The 20,843-nt window shown below is 33.4% G+C and overlaps 1 protein-coding gene across 9 annotated transcripts in view; it reads right to left on the bottom strand.

The window, feature by feature from the left end:
- LOC106661380 (CCR4-NOT transcription complex subunit 4) overlaps positions 1-20,843 on the bottom strand; it is a 35,137-nt gene that overhangs the window by 1,397 nt on the left and 12,897 nt on the right. For 8 of the 9 annotated variants that reach the window (XM_024228331.1, XM_024228329.1, XM_024228332.1 and 5 more), the window contains 7 exons: positions 15,472-15,589; positions 14,807-15,132; positions 13,962-14,074; positions 9,807-9,937; positions 9,616-9,749; positions 9,184-9,252; positions 2,778-2,885 (listed from right to left, as the gene is read on the bottom strand). In XM_024228331.1, the coding sequence (XP_024084099.1) occupies positions 2,778-2,885; positions 9,184-9,252; positions 9,616-9,749; positions 9,807-9,937; positions 13,962-14,074; positions 14,807-15,132; positions 15,472-15,589 (999 nt within the window). The remainder of the gene's footprint in view (positions 1-2,777; positions 2,886-9,183; positions 9,253-9,615; positions 9,750-9,806; positions 9,938-13,961; positions 14,075-14,806; positions 15,133-15,471; positions 15,590-20,843) is intronic. The other variant, XM_024228336.1, reaches the window with a different exon arrangement.

The raw sequence follows: 20,843 nt of genomic DNA on the forward strand, positions 1-20,843 counted from the left end.
TCCCTCGGCAAGGCTGAGTGAGGTTGAAGACACGAGGGTGGTCTTCAGGAGCCGAAGGAGGCCCAGGTGGCACTAAGCGGGGATATCAGGATAGGCAAAGCTCGATCTTAAATGGTTCAGTGTAGATGAGTTGGAGAAAAAGGCGAAATAAGACATTTTTATTGTTTTGAACTTTATTTTCTTACCATCATGGAGAGGGAAAAACTGCCCTGGAACGAAGTTCGAACTTTTAATTACTCTCATGCAATTTTGTTTTCTGACTGTTTCTTTTTCCTTTTTTTATTGTTGAAGAGAACTTGTTTCTTTTTTATTTTCCATGTTATTCGCAATACAGAAAACATTAATATTTTATTTTCATGTTTTTTTTTTTTCACCCTGAGGGTTCACTGTTTCCCGAAAAGGAAAGGAAAAACAGTGTGGCATCGGATTATTTTACTTTGGAGACAAAGCGGCCATGAAAAAAAAAAAAAAAAAAAAAAATCCACAACACCCCAGGTACCACCCGGAGACCGGATTGTCAATGGTCCAACGAGGGAACTGGTAACATCATTACACTGAACACTGCTAAGCTCCTGACATGAATCATGTTCGATAGCTCGTGGTTCATCTTTAATCTTCTCATTCCCAGAAGTATTTTTGAACAACTTTTGGGCAGTGCACTCACTTACTGTTTCGTTAAATCAATGAAAATTTTAATTTTCGGCTGCCCTTGTACCAAGCTTAAATTCATACAATAAGAACATACGAATTAAGGATTTGGAAGTCATAAAGAAAATATTTTATAATTTATATTTTTTCTTTATGAACTGATGCATTATCCTCTCGGTATTATGTGATGTAAATATCTTATCCTCCTATGTAAATAGAAATGTTGATTAATGGTAATAAAACAATAAAAAATGACAAACCGCATGAATTTTTCTGGCTACTTGTTACAATAAGTACATATTTAAAAAATTCAAATTGTTTATGATCATAAAAATAAGTGTAATTTAGAAAATCCAGTATCTTTGGCACGTGGAATTATTTAAACCGATAGTTTAAAGTATTAGGCATTCCACACTGCCGGCTGAGCCAAAGAAAATTTCTCAAATCAGGCTCAGATTTGACTGAGTGAGCACTACTTAAAACGGTGATCGGATGGCGATCAGGCCTTCAGTTAGTCACTAAATAAGAAACCCATCTTAATGGACAGCCCTTTAATGTGAAAACCTCCCTTAATAGATATGTTTACATAGCCAGGCAAATAAAAAGATAGGATTTTTATACATCTTAAACCCTCTAAGAACGTACATAAACAATGCATGTACTTAATGTCCAGAATTGACATATAAAAAAATTATTATCATCGTTTTATTTATTTACTTTAATGTTCTGTATAATTATATTTTTTTCTTTCCAAAAGGTAGATTGGGGATGAGGCCAGGAAGACAGAAACAACATTTATTTTCTTGTCGAGCTTTCGGCAGAATATATCGCCTTCATTAGGACTTTGAAAAAAATCGTTATACTATATGAACAGGTACATGTGTGGATAACGGATAGCCGGTAGAACCCAGTTTTTTTAGAAGTCCTGATGAAGGCGATATATTCTGCCGAAAGCTCGACAAGAAAATAAATGTTGTTTCTGTCTTCCTGACCTCATCCCCAATCTACCTTTTGGAAAGAAAAAATATATTTAAACTGAGAAGGCTGATCAATAACCAAAGAAAATGTTCTGTTTAATTCTTCCTTCTCACATACTATATTTTGTTTTGGTAACTTTGATAGAACTTATTTTGGGAATCTGTTTTTGTGAACAAAATATACACTTTCTCTTTCGGTCGGTTTCTCCTTCAAAAGCTTTTCTTTTGGAATTTCATACGTCTTTTTTCCTGGAAAAAAATATTGGTTGTAAAATAAGCCTGTAGTATTTTTTTTAACAGAATTTAATGAAAATTTGAAGTCTTTGAAAGTGAATTTAATCAACCATGGACCATTTCATTCCACTACCTGTTGCTATTCTCCTTCTGTCCTCCCTACTAATTAGGTTTTTGGTTGATGAACTCATCCATCTGTTTTTTGCAGTCCACAAGCAAATTTTTTCAAATCGATAGTTTTTCAGAAGTGAAGACCTGTGGGGGGGAATACTAGAAATATACATTTGCTGGGGTAGTACATCACAGCCAAACTCCAATATTTTTTGGTGCACGAGCACAGATACATTGTTATTCTGGTGGAAAACAATCTCCTTGCGATTAGCCAATGCCGGTCGTTTTTTGCTCAATTGCTAACTTTAACTGCTTTGAATTTGTACAGTATACACTAGTCACTCACAAAGTCATTTCTACCAGACTTTTTTATCTCAACCAAGACCTTAGAAAAAATAATTAATTGATTGAAATAAAAATTAAATTAGAATCTTTTTCAGCACAAATCCCATCACACAAAATGCTGTCTTTAAAACAAGCATGTTTGATTCAACATTACTCGGTCCATGTTTCTTTGGTTTGACCCGCAGAGTGGAATGCGGCTTAGGTCTACGGCAAGAACTGGATTAAAAACTTCACAGATTATGTTTCGAAATTGCAATATTTCATAAATATTTTCTAAATGAATCAATAATTCCTAGCTAATATAACAATATAATGATCAGTTTGTTTCACCTTCTAAATACTTTGTAATGATTTTCCCAAAATGTATTTTTTTCTCTTTATTGGTTCAACTGATCAGTCATAAAAATATTTATTAAATGTAAAATAGGAAAGGTGTGTATCAACTCAAAAGTGAAAACTTACTATCTAATGTCTGTCTGAGCGAAAATCCTGGAGGAGGATTTCCAGGAAATAGATCACAGTGTTGTGCTGAAGTAACTATTGCAGGATCTAATGAAGGCCAATCCCATGCTAAAAAAAATAAATAAATAATAAAATAATAGACTTATTAGAAGTGTCCACATATACAAAAACTATTAAGTACAGTAAGTGAAAAATTGAATTAAATTCAAACGAATGACACAAATTTTCTCTTTAATATGGATTAGTATGACCTCCACCATTTCTCTGATTGATTTTTTTTTACACATTTATCTCCGGATTGGTTTATCAAAATCAAATCAGAGTACTGACTTCATAACTGACTGGGAAGCACCAATACGTTCAGGAGAGTTGTGCAAGGTGTGAGAATTCCCCAAACAATACTGTTTGCGAGAATACCTTAACTTATAAGATTTTTTATTGAAAAATTTATAAATATGGTGTCTGTCCATTTATTTGAATGTTCAGTTTTTCTTTTTCTTTTAATGTTTTTCCGGCCAATTTGATACAGATGTATGATATAATGGTAAACGACTGTCTTTTTTTTTATCATATTGTTAGCCTTTCTGTACCTCAATTGAGGATAAAATATCACAAATAACAAACACATACAAAAAACATAATAAAACATAATAGTCTAGTTAGCATTCACTCTACCCTCAGAGTATTTGATATTCCTCAGGGGAATTGGGGATACACCCTGCCATTCATGCTAATAAATTACTCCAATTAATTATTCTTTTTATCTAAAGTTTTTGGATGAGATAAAATATTAGTGTCACAAGCGGGATTAAAAACCATGACCTTTGGCTCAATGCTGCTCTAGCCACTTGATGTCACGATAGCTCAAGTGGTTAGAGAGCGGCGAATTGAGCCGAAGGTCGTGATTCGAATTTTACTCGTACTAATTTTTTATATCAGATGAAAAGAATAATTAATGGAAATAATTAATATGGTCAATTATGACCTCTAAGCAAATATGGATTAATTTACTAATAAATTACATTCATACACGTAGAGTATATTCCTCAGGGTAATTGGGAGACCCTCCATTCGCGCAAATGAATACACTCGTTCTAATAAATAACATCTCTGGAAATAGAATATCACAGATCCGTACTATGCCCAGTTATTAGACGGAATTTTCTTAGCAGAGTAAATAGAATAATATCGGAAAATAAAATCGTCCGGTCATGAGGGATGTCTGATTATTAAAAGTGTCTGTTTAGGAAAGTTCGAATGTATTTCCATAATTAAAAATATAAAATAAATTTAAATAACTCTACAAATGTTTATTTTTCCTATACTCTACTAATATTTATTTTATTTGTTACAGTTTTAAACTAATAAACAAACAAATATATGGTGATTAGTCTCCGTTAGTCAATGATTATTCGGAAATCGTGCAGTCTGGTGTGATGTAGGTTTTAGAAAAACATTTTCTTTATCGTGCCAACGTTTCGATCTTTATTGAGATCATCTTGTGGGCACTCTCAACACGACACACAAGAATGGCACAATTATGCAGAAAACGAACACTTTGAGTGAGTAAAAATACTTTGAATATAAAAAATATTTTTTGCATTGTATAAATTCACTCTTTTCCACATCCTGCATGCATTTGTTAAATTTAAACAATGTTTATAAATCCCAGGCTCTGAAGATGATCTCAATAAAGATCGAAACGTTGGCACGATAAAGAAAATGTTTTTCTAAAACCTACGTCACACCAGACCGCATTTCACGATTTTCGAATAATTAATAAACAAAACTGTATTTTTCCTCAAGTATTGTCAATATTCGTGTAATTTTTGTACAATTTAATTTTTTTTAACATATTCTATCCTAGAACATTCAATCACTATATGAAGGGTAATTGAAAATGTAAATGAAATAATTTTAACATGCAATTACTAATGTATAAATGATTTCATTTATAAGCATGCAACGAACTATATTCAAGATTCGCCATTGACAATGAAATATACCCTAAATTTAAAGAAGTTATCGAAGGATAGCATTGATTCTTGAGTATTTTATCATTTTAAACATCATTTTTTTTACATTAATTTTGAGCACAATTATGTCAATGGAACTGCAAACTGTATATGAGACTTTTGTTTCTGAAAGCGTAATTTTGAACTGTGGCCACTTTTAGAGTATATTGGTAGGGATGTTGAGATTGAGTAGAGCCAGGATCATCTGGTTCTGACATGTTCGGCACTAATGCTTCCAATAAGAGTTTAAATTATTATTAAATTTCTCATCGATAAAGGCATAAAACCAAAATTCTTCAAATATTCACTCTTCAGTTCAGAGAACACAGTCTAGGGCTCGACTATTGGCCTGTCATAAAAAGTTCGAGGAAGGAAGTGAACGGATTTAAGGAAAATGATTGCTCTTACAGAAGATATCCATGCAATTTGTGACCTAGAAAGTAAAAGACATCTGACTGTAACGAAAATGACAGGGCGAATATGAATAAGGTACGGGATCCTGACAAAAGGACCTAAGGTTCCGTAAAGTATGTGTCAGATCCAATACAGGAGGTTATCATGAATAATAAACCCACTGGTATGAAACTTCCAAATAGGAAAATGATTTAAAAGATTTTCTGTAGAATCTGCCATATATAATTAACCAATAATTTAAAAAAATATTGTTCATTATGGTTTTAACTGTTTTAAAATTTGACATATTATTGGTATGTGCATAAGTATAGAGCGGCCTTGTCAAAATTTATGTGGAATTTATAGTGGAAGTAGTAACTTAACATGAGTGTCAACAATGATTCCGGCGTTTTTGTAATTTAGATAGATGAATCAAGGACCAGCCTCATTGTAGAAGGCCTAATGAACTTAAAAGAGGCGACTTATTAGCGGCTTGGGCGATGATGACAAATTAGTGGAGCAATCACAGAGTACTTGAAACTCCTCAGGAACAAGGAAGACCACATGGTTTGTCGCATTTCACACCTATTCGGAATAAATTAGAAGGGTTTATTTCTTATTTGGTCACTGGGATTGAGAAGCGAGTCCTTGACTAAAATGTTAAACGCTAAAGGACCATTTGTAAGATGAACGAAACGCCACTGTTGAAATCAAAACCAGATTGCACACTGGCCATATTGTCTGGTGATATATCCAAGATATAATTTATTTGGAACCACATAATCAAAACGCTTATGGCAGGGATATAATGTGCCCAGGTACTTCTTTGGGCAGTGTTGAAGGAAAAATGTCCTGCTCTGGTGAATAGAAGCCGTGTTGGTTTCACCGAACAACAGCAGCACACATTCTGAGTAAAATCAGCAAGTTGGGCTGGTTGCCCTACTTTCCATACTCTCCAAGGACTCGTTAATATAAATTATATAATATTATTTATATTATTACAATATAATATAAATTATGTTAAAAATAATTGTAGAAGACTGGTAAGTACGTCGTTAAGGAGCCTCCAAGGAGGATGGAGAACGAGAATAACAAGCCCGGTCCAAATTGATAAGGTCTGCGACTACGAAGAAACACCCGGTCCTGCCCAAGAAGCCTTACACATGTCTGTCATTTTATTACGGTTCTATTTTTCCAATTTGATTTTAACCGGGTACTGTTTTGATTTTACCCCCAGGCGACGGGCATCCGAAGAAAAACCAGAAGCTAGACGCTTTTTTCCACTCCATAGACAGCCACTTAAAAGTTAGGTACTATTTGAACATAAATGCTCTGACAATCAAACTTACAGATTTCTTCATGTTTAGGTCATTAAACTTTAACAAAAAGGGGATAATTCTGCTACCAGAATGTTGGCAATATCCCCGTCCAGAAATGTCCTGTTTGTGGCAATAATTTTTCTTTTCACCTTCTTTGCATAAAAATTAAAATAAAACTGTAAAAATAAATAATAAAAATAATTATAATGGTTTGACATGAAAGTAATGTCATTTTCAATTATAGGATTAATTAGCTCAACACTTATATTTCGAATACGAAGGAGTCCTTTACTCAAACAGATGAGGCTCCTGTATTTTTATTCCAAAAAGCGAGTAATACAGTCGATCCATCACTGCGAAAGATCGGCAATACTAAGATTGAAGGTGCTAAATCAGCATTATTTAAGTCCATCGATTCCATCGGGGAACAAAAATACCAAAGCCCCTATACCCAGCGGAACATCTATTAAGGAGATTCCGCTCTCCTTGAAAGGGGATTTACCGGAGCCCGTCCCTCCTCGGCGTGTGAAACCCATTGCTGGGTCATCTGCCGGCTCCTCTCAGGTTAATCGCCCACATTTTGGGAGCATCCTCTGAGGGGGTAGAATGGGAGATGAGGGATGTACGGTCGTCGAGCCCGGCTACAGTGGAGGGTTCTGTTGAAAATGACGGAATCACTGAACTAGCCGTAACAACAAAAAAGAAAAAAGGATGGCCAAAAGGCAAAGCAAAGAAACCAATACAAAAAGATATAATAGACAGATGATACAGAGATGCAGAGAAACCATGACCATAAATACATTACAATAGAATCTGAGATGGATTAAATGTCACACAGAAGGACTAAAAAGGTTAATTGCAGAAAAATCGCCTCTCGCCATCTCCCTACAGGAGACTCACCTCTGTCCCGAAGAGCGTTTTTACTTGCGAGGATACAGAGCGTATTCACGCGAAAAAGAGATTGCCCCGGGAGGATGAGCACACGGTGGAGTGGCGATTTATGTGAAGCAAGATATAATGGCAGACCCTATCTACCTAGAAACTGGAAATATATAGGCTATTGTGGTGAGAAATGACAGTGTTCTATATATCTGCCTGATCGCCAGTGGGCTACAGAAGATGTGAGCTGATGCATTAAGGCACTACCGAATCCAATCCTACTGATGGGAGATTTCAATTCACATAATGTTTGGTGGGGTTCGGATCGGTCTGACACTAAAGGAATAGATTTAGAAAATGTGGTACATAATACGAATTTAATATTAATGAATAAGGCAAACCCACACACTTGAACACCTATACGGGGAGCTATAGCGCAATAGACCTTACATTTGCCTCCCCTTCGTTGGTTTCAAGTTTCACCTGGGACACTTTAGATGACTTTTATTTCAGTGATCACTTCCCTATCCTAATCAGTAGCTCCATCCAAACTGGGGAATACGTGGCTTGTCAAAGATACAACGTGAAAAAGATTGAATGGTCATCTTTCTTCGCACTGGTCGAATTCCCATCGCTTACGGGGGATATATCCGGGGGGGGGCTAACGGGGCTGAAGTGTTCCCTGGTGGAACAACGACTGCAAGACTGCCAACCAAGAAAAGAGACTCTAAGGCGCTTTAATAGATTCCCGACAGATGAAAACCTCAAGAGTTTCAAAATAGCACGGTCCAGAGAACGAAGGGTTATTAGTTACCCAAACAGAACTCTCTGCAAAAATTAATTGGCGAAATGAATACCCGACTAACCAAGAAAGAAATGTGGAGAAGAATTAGTGCCATAGCAGGAAAGAGAAAACCACCATCTATCCCCATAATTAATATACAGGGAATTACAGTGACCGATACTAACTGTACTGTGAACAGCTAACCCATTTAGACCAAATAAAGCAAAAACGGCCTGCTAGTGCAACAACAGAAAAGGTGTAGTCTTTTACTAAAACGCCGTACTCTCCAGGCTCACCTTGTGACTACAAGTTCGGTCATAACAAAAATTTTTAAATGGCCAAAACCTTGAAAGTACTGAAAGTGTTCAAACAGCTGGTTAAACATTCGTCGATTCTATGATGGTTTAAAAAAAGAAAAATATATACTTAAAAAAGTCATTATTTTCTTGTTCAATAGTTGGCAGTAAAACAGAGGAAATTATATTGAAATAAAGACATCAGGGATGAAGCCTTGTAAGTGATAAAAAACCACACCAGACCACATATCACGATTTCCGAATAATTATCAACTGACGGTCACTAATCACCACACATTTAAAAAACTTAACAATCAATTCGGACATGTCCATGAATTGATTGTTAAGTTTTTTAAATAATTTTTCAATGTCCTGAGGAAGGCGTTAAATACAGCCGAAAGTTCGACAGCAGAAAAAGAAGTGGTTTTTTCACCTACATGGCTTCATTCCTGATCTCTTTATTTCAATATTTATCATGAAGGCTGATACTACACTCAGAGGAAATTATGTTTTTGATGAAAATTAATTTATATTTTGAGTTTTTTTTTCTTCTGACAACTGAAAAAAAAAAAAAAAAACTTATGCACACACCCAATAGTAACTATGAGTTTTTAGAGATTCAAAATGCAATTATGTAATTGACAGATATAACAAAATAAAACATAATACATATCAATATTTGCTTTTCTTAAAAGGCACAAAAAATAAATAACTAAATACCTGCAGACGATGTTTGGTGTGAAGGTGAAAAAGCAATTGTTGGATGAATATACTGCAATAGTTTACTTCCTAGAAAATCAAATTTGTATAATGGACTTTAAATATTTATTTAAAAAAATAAAATTAAAATAAAAAAAAGACGATTTTATTCCCTTGATAGTATGGTGATTATGTTCCAAGTTTGAATCTCTCAACAATTTATTTCTAAGGGAGTGAAAATTAAACAGATATGAATTAATTAATTCTAAGCCTGCTGTAACTAAAGGCACTTTAATTAACTAATGCTGATAAATGAAAGGTAGGGAGAAATGTTATATCAAATGTCATGCAGTTTTCAACATGTAAACGCTGTTCGATTCACTCCATAAAATACACAACAATTTACAAAACGATTATTGTTAACACAAGCAAAATATAATTAACTTGACGTACCTGTACGTGGGATGCCCAACCCGAAGGCATTCATGTGATTAGGCGTGGATGTAAAGCCAGGGGGTGGTGGTCTAGAATGTGGCACAGTCGATCCTAAACGTAAACCTTCTAGGAGCTTTGAACAGCTGTTCAACCTTTAAAATAACATCGATTAAAAAAATAAATAAATTTGAAATCAAATCTGTAATTACCTATTGTTGTGATGTTTATTAAGAAGTTTTGTAGGCTGAAACCTATGTTGTTCTTCTTTTTCTATCATTTCAGCTAAAGCTTTCTGTGTTTCATGGAATGGGTCAAACCCCAGGTCGTCATCCCTCGACAGCTATTACAAAATAAAAATTAATTAGATAAAACATTTCTGTACAGTACTAAATGAGTAATATGTAAAAGTTGTACTGAGAAGCATTAAATTACAAAAACTTGATGGGCTTCACATGCAGTAAACACATAATTATCTCATCCCGGACAAAACTGACCAAAATTAAATGCCATATCTAATATTTGTTACTGGGGAATAAAACATACAGCGTATTGGTTATACACAACCCAGACCCCTTGTCACATATGGACATAGGTGTCTTTCAAAAGTGCCAAGATTCCTGAGATTCAAAGAAATAAAACCAAATTTAATGAGAAACCATGACAAAATTTTAGAGAGAATCGGTTAACTGACAAACTAGGAGGAAAACACAATAATGACTAACCCTTCTCATAAAAAACAAGAAATCTATGGAAGAAAAGCAAGAGTTTCAGGAAGAAGAAACCCTAATTATAGTAGACAGAAGGATCAGAAATCCAGTAGATGTTATAAGACTGGCAAAATCGCAGTGCTGAAATGACTGACAAATTCTGAGCATGGAGAACTTGGACAAAAAACAAAGAATAGTGATGGCCCGACTTGAATTGGTCACACTAGACTAAAGCTTGGGCATCTCCTAAACAAAAAGCACAAAACAAGGTGTGGCCAGTCTAAGAAAATCAAAAATTATTCAGAAATCGTGAGATGCGGTCTGGTGTGATGTAGGTTTCAGAAAAACATTTTCTTTATTGTGCCAACGTTTCCGATTTTTATTGAGATCATCTTCAGGGCTCAAAGTGTTTATCTTCTGTGTAATTGTACCATTCTTGCGTGTCGTGTTGAGAGTGCCCTATATCACACCAGACCGCATCTCAGATTTCTGAATAATTATCGATTAACTAATCACCACACAAAAATCAAAAATGTTTTAAGACACAGGAGTCCTGGGCTGATAAAGCTGAACAAATAACCAAAAGAAAAGAACTCTCAAAAATACAGAGATTTGTATGCACCTGCATAACGGGAGCAATGAGCCATGTCCTACAATTAGCATGGAAAAAATACTAGGATTAATTCCCCTATATCACATGGTAGAAAGGACAGCGCAGAAAACCATCATCAACCTTATCAAAGAGAAACCTCCAACAGGAATAAAACTGAAATGGAGAGATAGCAACAAACTATGGAAAGACCATCCGTCACTCATGGCTCCAAGAGACGACATGAACAGGATGTTTGAATTTAACCAAAAATTCCAAATAAACCTGGGTACCAAAAAAGACTGGGAAAGAGAGGGAAATAACTCCTTTAAAAATGGCACCATACGCTGGTACACAGATGGATCTAGAACACAAGAAGGTACGGGGGCAGGAGTATTTGGACCTGGAACCAAATACTCAGAACCCATGAGAAAACACACCAGTATCTTCCAAGCTGAGATTCATGCAATTGAAAGATGTACCCAATTCAATCTAAGCAAAGAGTACAAAAACAAGAATATAGCCATCATCTCAGATAGCCAAGCAGCCATCAAAGCACTAAGCTCAAGTATCATTAGTTCAAGGATGGTGCTGAACTGCAAAACCAAATTAAACGTAGGTATGCAGAATAAAGTCAGCCTCTGCTGGGTCCCAGGCCACATGGGAGTAGAAGGCAACGAGAAAGCGGACACCCTCGCAAGGAAAGGGGCTGCCACACCGCTGATAGGACCAGAACCCTTCTGTGGCATAGGAATCCACACTATTAACGAATATCTAAGACAGGACAAAAAGAAAATGAAGGAACAATGGAATTCACTCATTGGACATAGACAATCCAAGATTCTTCTAACCAATTTTGGCAAGAAAGATATCACAGAATGTGTCAAAGGAAGCAGGAACAGACTGAGAATCCTAACAGGATTCCTAACAGGACACTGTAGATTAAATGGACACCTAAAGAAAATTGGAACAATCCAAGATGGCACAGGTAGATTCTGCAAGGAGGCAGAAGAGACACCAACACATTTACTAACAAACTGCGGAGCTACATTAGCCCGCAGGAGGAAATGTTTTGGGATGTATAATGTGACCATAGAAGAGCTTCAACCACTAAAACCGGGCCTATTAATCAAATTTCTTGGTGAAATTGGACTCACCGATGTGCTTTAGGCAGAGAACGGGGGATACAATAGCTCTTAAAGGGCGCAGTATACTATACCCTGCAATTATATCTACAAGACACAGGAGTGATGGCAACAAAACTTTGTTTAAACACCTGAACTGTATAAATGCATATATGCTGTCGCATTAGACAGCTTTCCAAACATGGTTTTCTCATCTAGAATGAATGTATTTATTAGCGTAAGTGTTTCAATGACTGGGTGGGTTTGTGGCAGAATAAAGAGGACCCTACTCCACAGACCAAACAAACTAGGTTAATTATTTTATCGATCTGAATGAATGTATTTATTAGCATGATTGGTAATGAGTGTGTATGTGTGAGGGGGTTTGGTGGAATATGGAGTACTCCACAGACCCACTAATTAGGGTAGTTTTTAAAAAAAAAGTAATTGTGAGTAGAGTGAAAAGGGACGCAGTGGCATAAATATTAGGTTGAATGTTTATGTATGTGTGGTTGGTAGCAAAATATACAGTACCCCATGGACCCATCAAGTTTTTTTTAAATTAATTAATTTAAAAAAAAAATTTAAAGTGATTGTAAGCGAGATATCGTTGCAAAACCCTAATGCATCCCAAAATTTTAATTGTACATGCAGGGTAAAAGTTTCTAGTCGGAGTGAATGTATTTATTAGTGTGAATGATGGTTGGTGCTCAGTGAAATATCCAGTACACTGAGACCCGCCAAATTTATGTTATGCTACAATATACCTATGTCTGTACATGAGTTGAATTTTTCACCATGTGTGTAAGGGCTAATAAAGAATGATAAGTCCCAGAAATCCATCAAAAATGTAAGCTTGTCATGTCCTCCAACTGAAGAGCCAAATTTTGTTAAATAAAAAACATGAGTTGGAAAAAACGCGAGATGCCGGCAATAACTGGGGGAAAAAATTAAAAAAGTGCCCTGGAGAGTGTGCTTAAGTTGGAACTGAGAAAAAAAGAATGGCTTGAGAAAGAAAAACTGAAGCACTGGTCAAAACCACCAAGTATATAATGGCACCTTATTGATTTTAGCTCATTTGGGAATGCCTACATTGCCTAATTGCTCTAGGAAAACATACCTCGTGGGTGTATAAAAGGAAACAAACAGGTGGACCAACTAGCCAAAGAAGGAACAGTCGTCTCACCCATCGGACCAGAACCACAGACGCACCAGATAGTGTGCTGAAGTTGGAGCTGGAAAGATGTATCAAGAAAGAAAAACTCAAGCACTGGACATATTCACCATGAGGGCAAGCTAGATCTCTCTATAAATATTTCAAAAAGGAAGGCGAAAGAATTCTTTTTTTCCAACAGTCAAGATTTGAGGAAAATTATAGGTTTTAACTCCTATGTGATTATGATTATGACTTATTTTGTTAAAAACGTTTTTCCACACCTAGGCGATATCTTGGGGAGGGGGAATAGGTATACAATTATCTAGTTGGAAGCCCTAAATGCAAATATTGCAACTGCACATTTTATATTTTAATTAATGACAGTGCTATTGCGTGAAGCTGCTACCAGAGAACTGAATCTGAATTTGATCATCAAAGACGGTTTAAATGGCAAAATCAAACTAAAGGAAATAAACACGAAACGACCACTGGGATCTCAAGTCAAAGCACAAAAAAAAAGCCTAAACCCTGTGAGAGAGGTATACACTATCAAGGCTTTTTTCAAAGCAAAAAAAATCAACGTTACACTTGAGATCTCTCACTGTATGCAGGTGCAAAAGCTCAAGCCTCCTTGCAGAATTTGGGAAGAAAGAGCATACCAGAGAAAATAATAAGAAACCAAAATTGGCCTACTTTAAAAAAACCTACACTATACTTGTTTAATAATTTATTAAATACTTGCCATCATCATTTTAAAAAAAATTATATTAATTAAATTTACGACTTACTACTGAATCATCTGGTGTTTGAGAAAAACATAATTTATTTGTCCACGTTTCTGGTGGATGAACTTTAGTTATAACCTCTTGAATATTAGGACTGCCAATCACTTGATGCCAATCTGAAAACATACGTCGATTAATTTATAACGATTTTATTTTTCAAAAGTTTCATTAAATTTTAAACTTAGGTGAACAATAAAAAAAAAGTAATGTCATTCAATATTATTAATATAAATATGTAAAAGGAAAAATAAATAAATATGTTTATTATTATATTTTTTAAATATACCATAGCGCAATATAAATCTTTGGTACATAATTTTATTTATGTCGTATTACTTAGCTTAAACAGTTTATATTTTTTATAGTAAAGCATTTTCCTTGAATTGACATTAAAATGCTTTGAAAAAAATTTAAACATCATTAATCACATCAATCTTGGCAACTTCAATAACAATTTTTATAAAACAACACTTAATTTTTGTGCATGGCAGGGTGAACAAATGCCAGGCAATAACTTGCAAAATTAATAAACCATTTTTTGGTGGTGCAAGATTTACATGTTTTCCTTACATATTTTATTAGTACTTGTATCCGTTGTGGTAATAATGTTATTTTTTAAATTTCACATAATGTAGTGCTATTAAATAGAAGAAGCAGCTAGATATGCTCTGAATAAATTTTTAAAGCCCCTTGATACATTATATATTGATAGGGGCTTTAAAATTTAAGTTTTTGCAGAAGATAAGATGTTAAGAATGTCTTTATACACTTTTCAGAGAATAAGCGAATTGAAAAAATTGACTATTTAAAAGACAAAGGCTGTCCATAATTCAGGATTAAACCCTTACCTGATTGTTTATCTACAACCGATCCATTCCCTGGGTTTGAATGGTTTTGGATAAACGCTGAACCAAGTTCTTTATTATAGTTTGCAAACTCTCTCAAGTCGGGCTGATGATAGTTTGAATATTCTGAACTTTTTTCACAATTTAATATATCACTTTTAATTTCTGAAAATAAACTCGGATGCTCTTCAGGGTGACACATCTCTTCTTGTTCACCGTCGCTCGTGTGTACTTCCGGAGGCGAATGGTTATAGCTATTGCTTCCTGGACTGTCTAAAGGATTACTATAACAATCCCTTAAAATCCCATTTCTGAGGTCATCATGTTTTCTATTACAGACAAAAAATATATATTGCCAAATTTTATAACAACGATGATAATTTAAAATTTTATTAGGTTTCATGGCCCGCTTGAACAAATGAATTCTTTTTCAATTAATTAAGGTTTTGGATGAGATAAGAATTGAAAAATGGCAAAAAGGAGGGAAAATTTGAAAGGTTGTCGGTTAAGATGGGGAGTTGGTGTCCGAGCGGATCGATTTCACGATAGCTCAAGTGGTAGAGCAGCGGCGTATTTAGTGTCGTGGGTTCGAATCCCGCTTGTGACACTGATTTTCTATCTCAACCAAAACCTTAATTGAAAATAATTTAAAATATTCCCAAACTGACCTATTATCTTCTGTGTTATTTCTGGATTTATTTCTAAGAGAGTTTCTGCTTAATTCATTTTTAATGCCATTGATCGGGCAGTTTATGGAATCTGTTGGAGATGAAGAAGGAGATTCACCTGAAAAAAATTTAAAATTTGGATTTTTAAAAACAAAGTTTGCATAAATTAATTATTGTGTTAAATTGTAATACTCTTAACACATTTTTGATGGGGAAAAGATGATAATTATTATGTTAAATTTCCATAAACATTTGCAGTTATGAGAATTGATACAGAACTAATTTAATAAATCTTTAAAAACTTGAAACCAAGCTTAATTAAACATAAAATAAGAAAGATATAGATTTAAAATATTCCTGTGGTTCTTTGTATAAAATCAACTTCAAACAATTTACTCAATTAAATTATTTTTGTCTCATTGGTTATAAGATTATTATTTAAACCTTCATACTGGTTTTTAAAACGTAAAAATTGTTTGGAAATGACGAAAAAATTCAAAATGGAGGAATTTCATGCATATATTTTTAGCCTAATACAACTTACTTCTACAAACCCGGCTTCAATTCAATTATTACGTTTTGCAATACATTATACTAATTTATTAATGAAATCTTGGTTTGTGTGATTACTCCGTGTTGTCAGCAGGGTGATGAAGTTGTCATTTTGTCGTTACCGATCGTTTTGGGCTGCCTACCTTCACTGGGTAACTTTTTGAGTCAAAACCGTAGTGTTAATTTTGAGTAATGATAATATTGTATTAATTGTGATTAACTTGGTTATTGTAATTAATAAAACTATACTTCAATAACAGATATTTCTAGAATGGGTAATAATTTTTTTTTTATATTAGCAATTTTTATGACATTTTCAATTGTTTTGCCTAAACTTTCTTATTTCATATTATTGTAAAAACCATTTGATTTAACAAATGAAGGGGTAATTCCATGTCAAAGACTTGAAATTAGTGATAATTTCTGTTAACTTTTTAAAAAAAATTAATCTATTTATTTTGTATGCTTTGAAATATGGAGTGAGTTTAACTTCTATTCCCCCTATATAATTTTTCCCCCTTTAATTGGGCTGTTTTCAAGAAAAATCCCATGACATAAAAATTTTAATTTTTTGTCTTGATTTTTCTTATGAGACAAAAAGTTTTGATATAACTTTCCACAATAGCTGGATACAAATAGGGGCTTAACTATTTAAAATGGTAAGATACTTATCAATGTACATTTTTTAGAAGTTTTTCGACACTGATTTCAATAATGTCAATGGTTTTTAATTCAGAACAACTGTTCTAAAGTTATTGTTTTTCAGAAAGATCAAAATCTTAACTTCAAACAATAACCAATTTATTTGTATTTTTTTTACTCTTCTTTTCCGGTTGTTGACTTTATATTTCTCGGGTTTCTTTTCAGGAACTAGACAACCATCAAACTCAAAGAAAATGAGTTTGATGGTTGTCTAGTTCCTGAAAAGAAACCCAAGAAATACAATTTATTTATCGTTTTCATTGATAGAATGTTGTTCATTAATAGAATGCTCATTAAATTTTCTGTGATTCAGCCTGGTGCAAATTTTGACCAAAAATATAAATTTGAAGGTATTATGTTTGACAAGCAAAATGCAAATAACCAACTTTTTTTCCAACAAAATTATTGATATGTTTTAATCCATAACAATTTAGATAAAGTTTAGTTTTTACATTGATCGACTTATTGTGCATATCGAAAAAAAAAAAAAAAAAAAATTCTGTTGCTGGTAAAGTGGACTGAATCACGCTTTAATGAGCTACACCAGAGCAGAGCGTCCTAATAATCTTTGTTATTTAAGGAAATTTTTGTGAAATTTTTCTTTTGGTGCTATGAGCAATTAATTTACTATCGATTAAATTGATAAATAAATAAAGTGGTGGAAGAAGATTGCATTTATCCAAAAAATAGTGTTTGGAAAAAGTTTTTGCAGTTAACTTGAGAACGGTTGATCCCAATTAAAAACAGTTTACACCGTTAAATTCAGCGACAAAAAATTATTGATCGTACTATTTGAAAAATTTCAATTTTTATCCGTACCCTGCTATCGTGGAGAGTTACATCAAAACTTTTTGACTCATAAGAAATGACAAAAAAATAAAAATTTATGTGCCTCGGGTTTTTTCAATAACCACAATAACGTCCAAAAAATAAATCTGGGTGGTACAGAAGTTTACCCTGAATATACATTTTACATAAATAATATATAAAAATATATAAAATGTTATTGTTCTATACAAAAACGAAATCAACAAAATTTTTGTAATAGAAATGATAAATGAGTGAGTGTGTCATTCAATATTTTAAAAAGATTAATTTTTGTAAAATGCTCAAAAAATGTTTTTCATTCATATTGTACATACATGCAAAAGCAGTAACATCCTATAAACACAGAACAACCAAAGTCACCATTAGTTCAAAAATTGTAATGTTGAATAGTATTTTAATTATTTGCTGCTTTAGGTTCAATACACTCCTTGAATAGTTATTGTGACAAGATAACATGATCGTACAATTGCTATTTTTCTGATGACATCATCTTATCCCAATGTCTCCTTAATTATAAAATTCCACATAGAAATTTTATCTAGAGAAAATCTGAGGGATTTAAAATAGACTAATAGGGCTAAATACAAGAGAAATGCTAAACTTTCAAGAAAGTTATTTCAAAACCATTTTTAATTTTTTTTATGTTTGAAACACCATGAATTACAAGTGTTACTGCTGCTCTTAAAAGTATTTACCTACATGAAAATTTGATAATTAATTAAAGCTTTTTACTAGGCCCAAGAATCCTAAAAAAGAATAAAAATATGGGATGGCTACAAAAATAGCTGAGAAAATGGAACTAAAAAGATAATTTTCACATATCCTTTTTAAAATAACAAAAAATGTTTGGATAAAAACTGAAACTAATAGAGAAGCCTAAATATATAGATAGGTTTAAAATGGAACATGGAGTGGGTGCAGTAGTCAAAGGCCCAAATTTTAACCTAGCAAAATCTAGGCCCTACACCATTAATTTTCCAAGCTGAGTTACATGCAATAGAATTGTGCACAAGAAATACTTAAAAAACGGAGGAAAAGGTGCACAGATATACATATTCTCAGACAGCCAGGCTGCACTTAAGTCTTTAGACTTCTCCACTTTCAATCCAAAGCCTGGAGAAATGCCTAATGTATTATCCAGATCCTTGGAAAACAATCTAACTATGATAAAGCTAACTATGATAAACTAGCATAAACAGGAGCAGCCCTCACACTCTTTGGATCAGAACCAAAACTGGCACACCCCAAAGCCAAAGTGGAACTGAATAAATAGAGAAAGAAATGAAACGTTGGATGAATTTTGCGCAAAATGATCGAAGAAGTTCCTCAACATCTCAGCCAGGAAAACGAACATCTACTCAGCTGGCTAGGATTAGGAAAAAATAATAGGTCATTGCCTATTCAATCATAACCTCAATAAAATGGAAAAAACTTATTTTGAGACAGAAATCTGCTGGTTCTCATGAAAAACCAGACAGAACAAGCCCTTGACTGTAAAGGTACTACCTCTTTAGAAATACAATACTAACGCATAGAAATAAGCAGCCCTTTAAAATAGTTAACCACTTCCCTGGATTTGAAAAAAAAAAAAAGTCAATTCTACAATAGATCTTTTAGATTGCAGTTTAAGAAAAGACTATAGTCACTAGTGTCTAAGGGAAGAAAAAAAATAATTAAAGCTATTTGGGAATTTTTTTAATATTACTGAAGCTTCTGTTTCATATCAATTTTTCACATCTACAAGTCAATAACTTGCTCTCGTTAAATACTGACCTTAATTGATAAAAACGGTATTACGATCGCTATCACAAAGCAATAACAGTTTATAAAAAGCTGATGTAAAAATCACTTTATTGTATTTTAAATTTTGTTTTGCCTAATGAAGCAGAGCAGTGATTTAAAAAAAATCATTTTTGTTAAAAACATTCTTTAAATTGTTAAGGAAAAAGGCAATTTAAATTCAGTTTAAATAATCGAAGAGAAACTGACTAAATTAACAAATTGCTCTTATGCAAGTGAGCCTCCATCTCTTTTAAATTAAATATTAATTTACCTTGATTTAAGACACTAATCGATTGTTTCCACTTGTGATAAAAAAAAGATTTTAAAAATTTATCGTTTGGCCTTTTGCATTGATTTTATATTATTTATTCTGAAGGAACCTGAGTGAAAATTTAGTTTTTTCTTGTGATAATTTTGTAGTTAACAGACAGCTTATAATCGAATAAACTGATTATAAGCTGACATAACAATAATTAACAATTAAATAAATTGAAAGCAATAATTAACAACATACTTAACAATTAAAGCTTCAAAAGGACCATTGTATTTGTTAACTTCAATTATAAATAAATAGCTTACCAATACCATGCATATTTAAAATTAGCTAGACATCATCACCAAGCATGAATTAATTGTAAAATTAGTTAAATGTTAATATTAATAAGAGGGGAGGCATCGGTGGCCGTAAGGTAAAGGTCCCGGGTTTGCATGCAGGGCAACTGGATTCCAACTCGACATACTAATGGTTTTTTTTTTTAACACCAGACAGTTCATACAACCTTATAATTAAAACACCCTCATTAAAAAAAATATATATTAATAATAAAAAGCATTTTTACACTTATCGCCTTACCTAATGTACAAATTGCTTCTTTGGCATTTATTATATCAATTTTACTTTTAGCACTTCAATCAAACCTGACGTCAAGCGAGATTTGCCTCCTGTTTTGGACGGTAGACATGTCAATATCCTTTCGTTTAGACATATTTGATCATCCTGTTGCCAGGATGGTCGTCTCCGTTCAAACTACAGGTTCGCCACTTCACAGACCTCAACTCTCACAATTATAGCATGCTTTGTTGCTAATGCTATCGAAATTGATACGCCCGACCACCAATCCCAACTCATGCTTTTAACGTTCTTCGTAACTTGAACTTCTGACTGTCGATCATATGAGAGAATTTAGATATGGCAGTCAACTGACAACAGGTTTATGCACTTTACAGAAAAATATCACAACACTTAATCTTTTATTAAATAAAAAAATATATATTTTTTAACAGAAAAAAAAAACAATTTTTTTTAAATTATATTTTATTGAAATATAAGAACAATTTTTTTAAGGGTGAATCAAATCTAGACCTAGTAACACTAGAACTCTCAGCAGTAATTTCAAACTATTGGGTTGTCCGGAAAATAATGCAGGATTTTAAGTTTTCATTAAAAAAAATCTATATAAAATATTCTGTTTACGTTTACAGGATTACTCATTNTGATTAAAGAACAT

The sequence above is a fragment of the Cimex lectularius genome, unplaced genomic scaffold (assembly GCF_000648675.2).
Source record: "Cimex lectularius strain Harlan isolate CLEC.00 unplaced genomic scaffold, Clec_2.1 scaffold1, whole genome shotgun sequence".
NCBI classification, from domain to species: Eukaryota; Metazoa; Arthropoda; class Insecta; order Hemiptera; family Cimicidae; genus Cimex; species Cimex lectularius.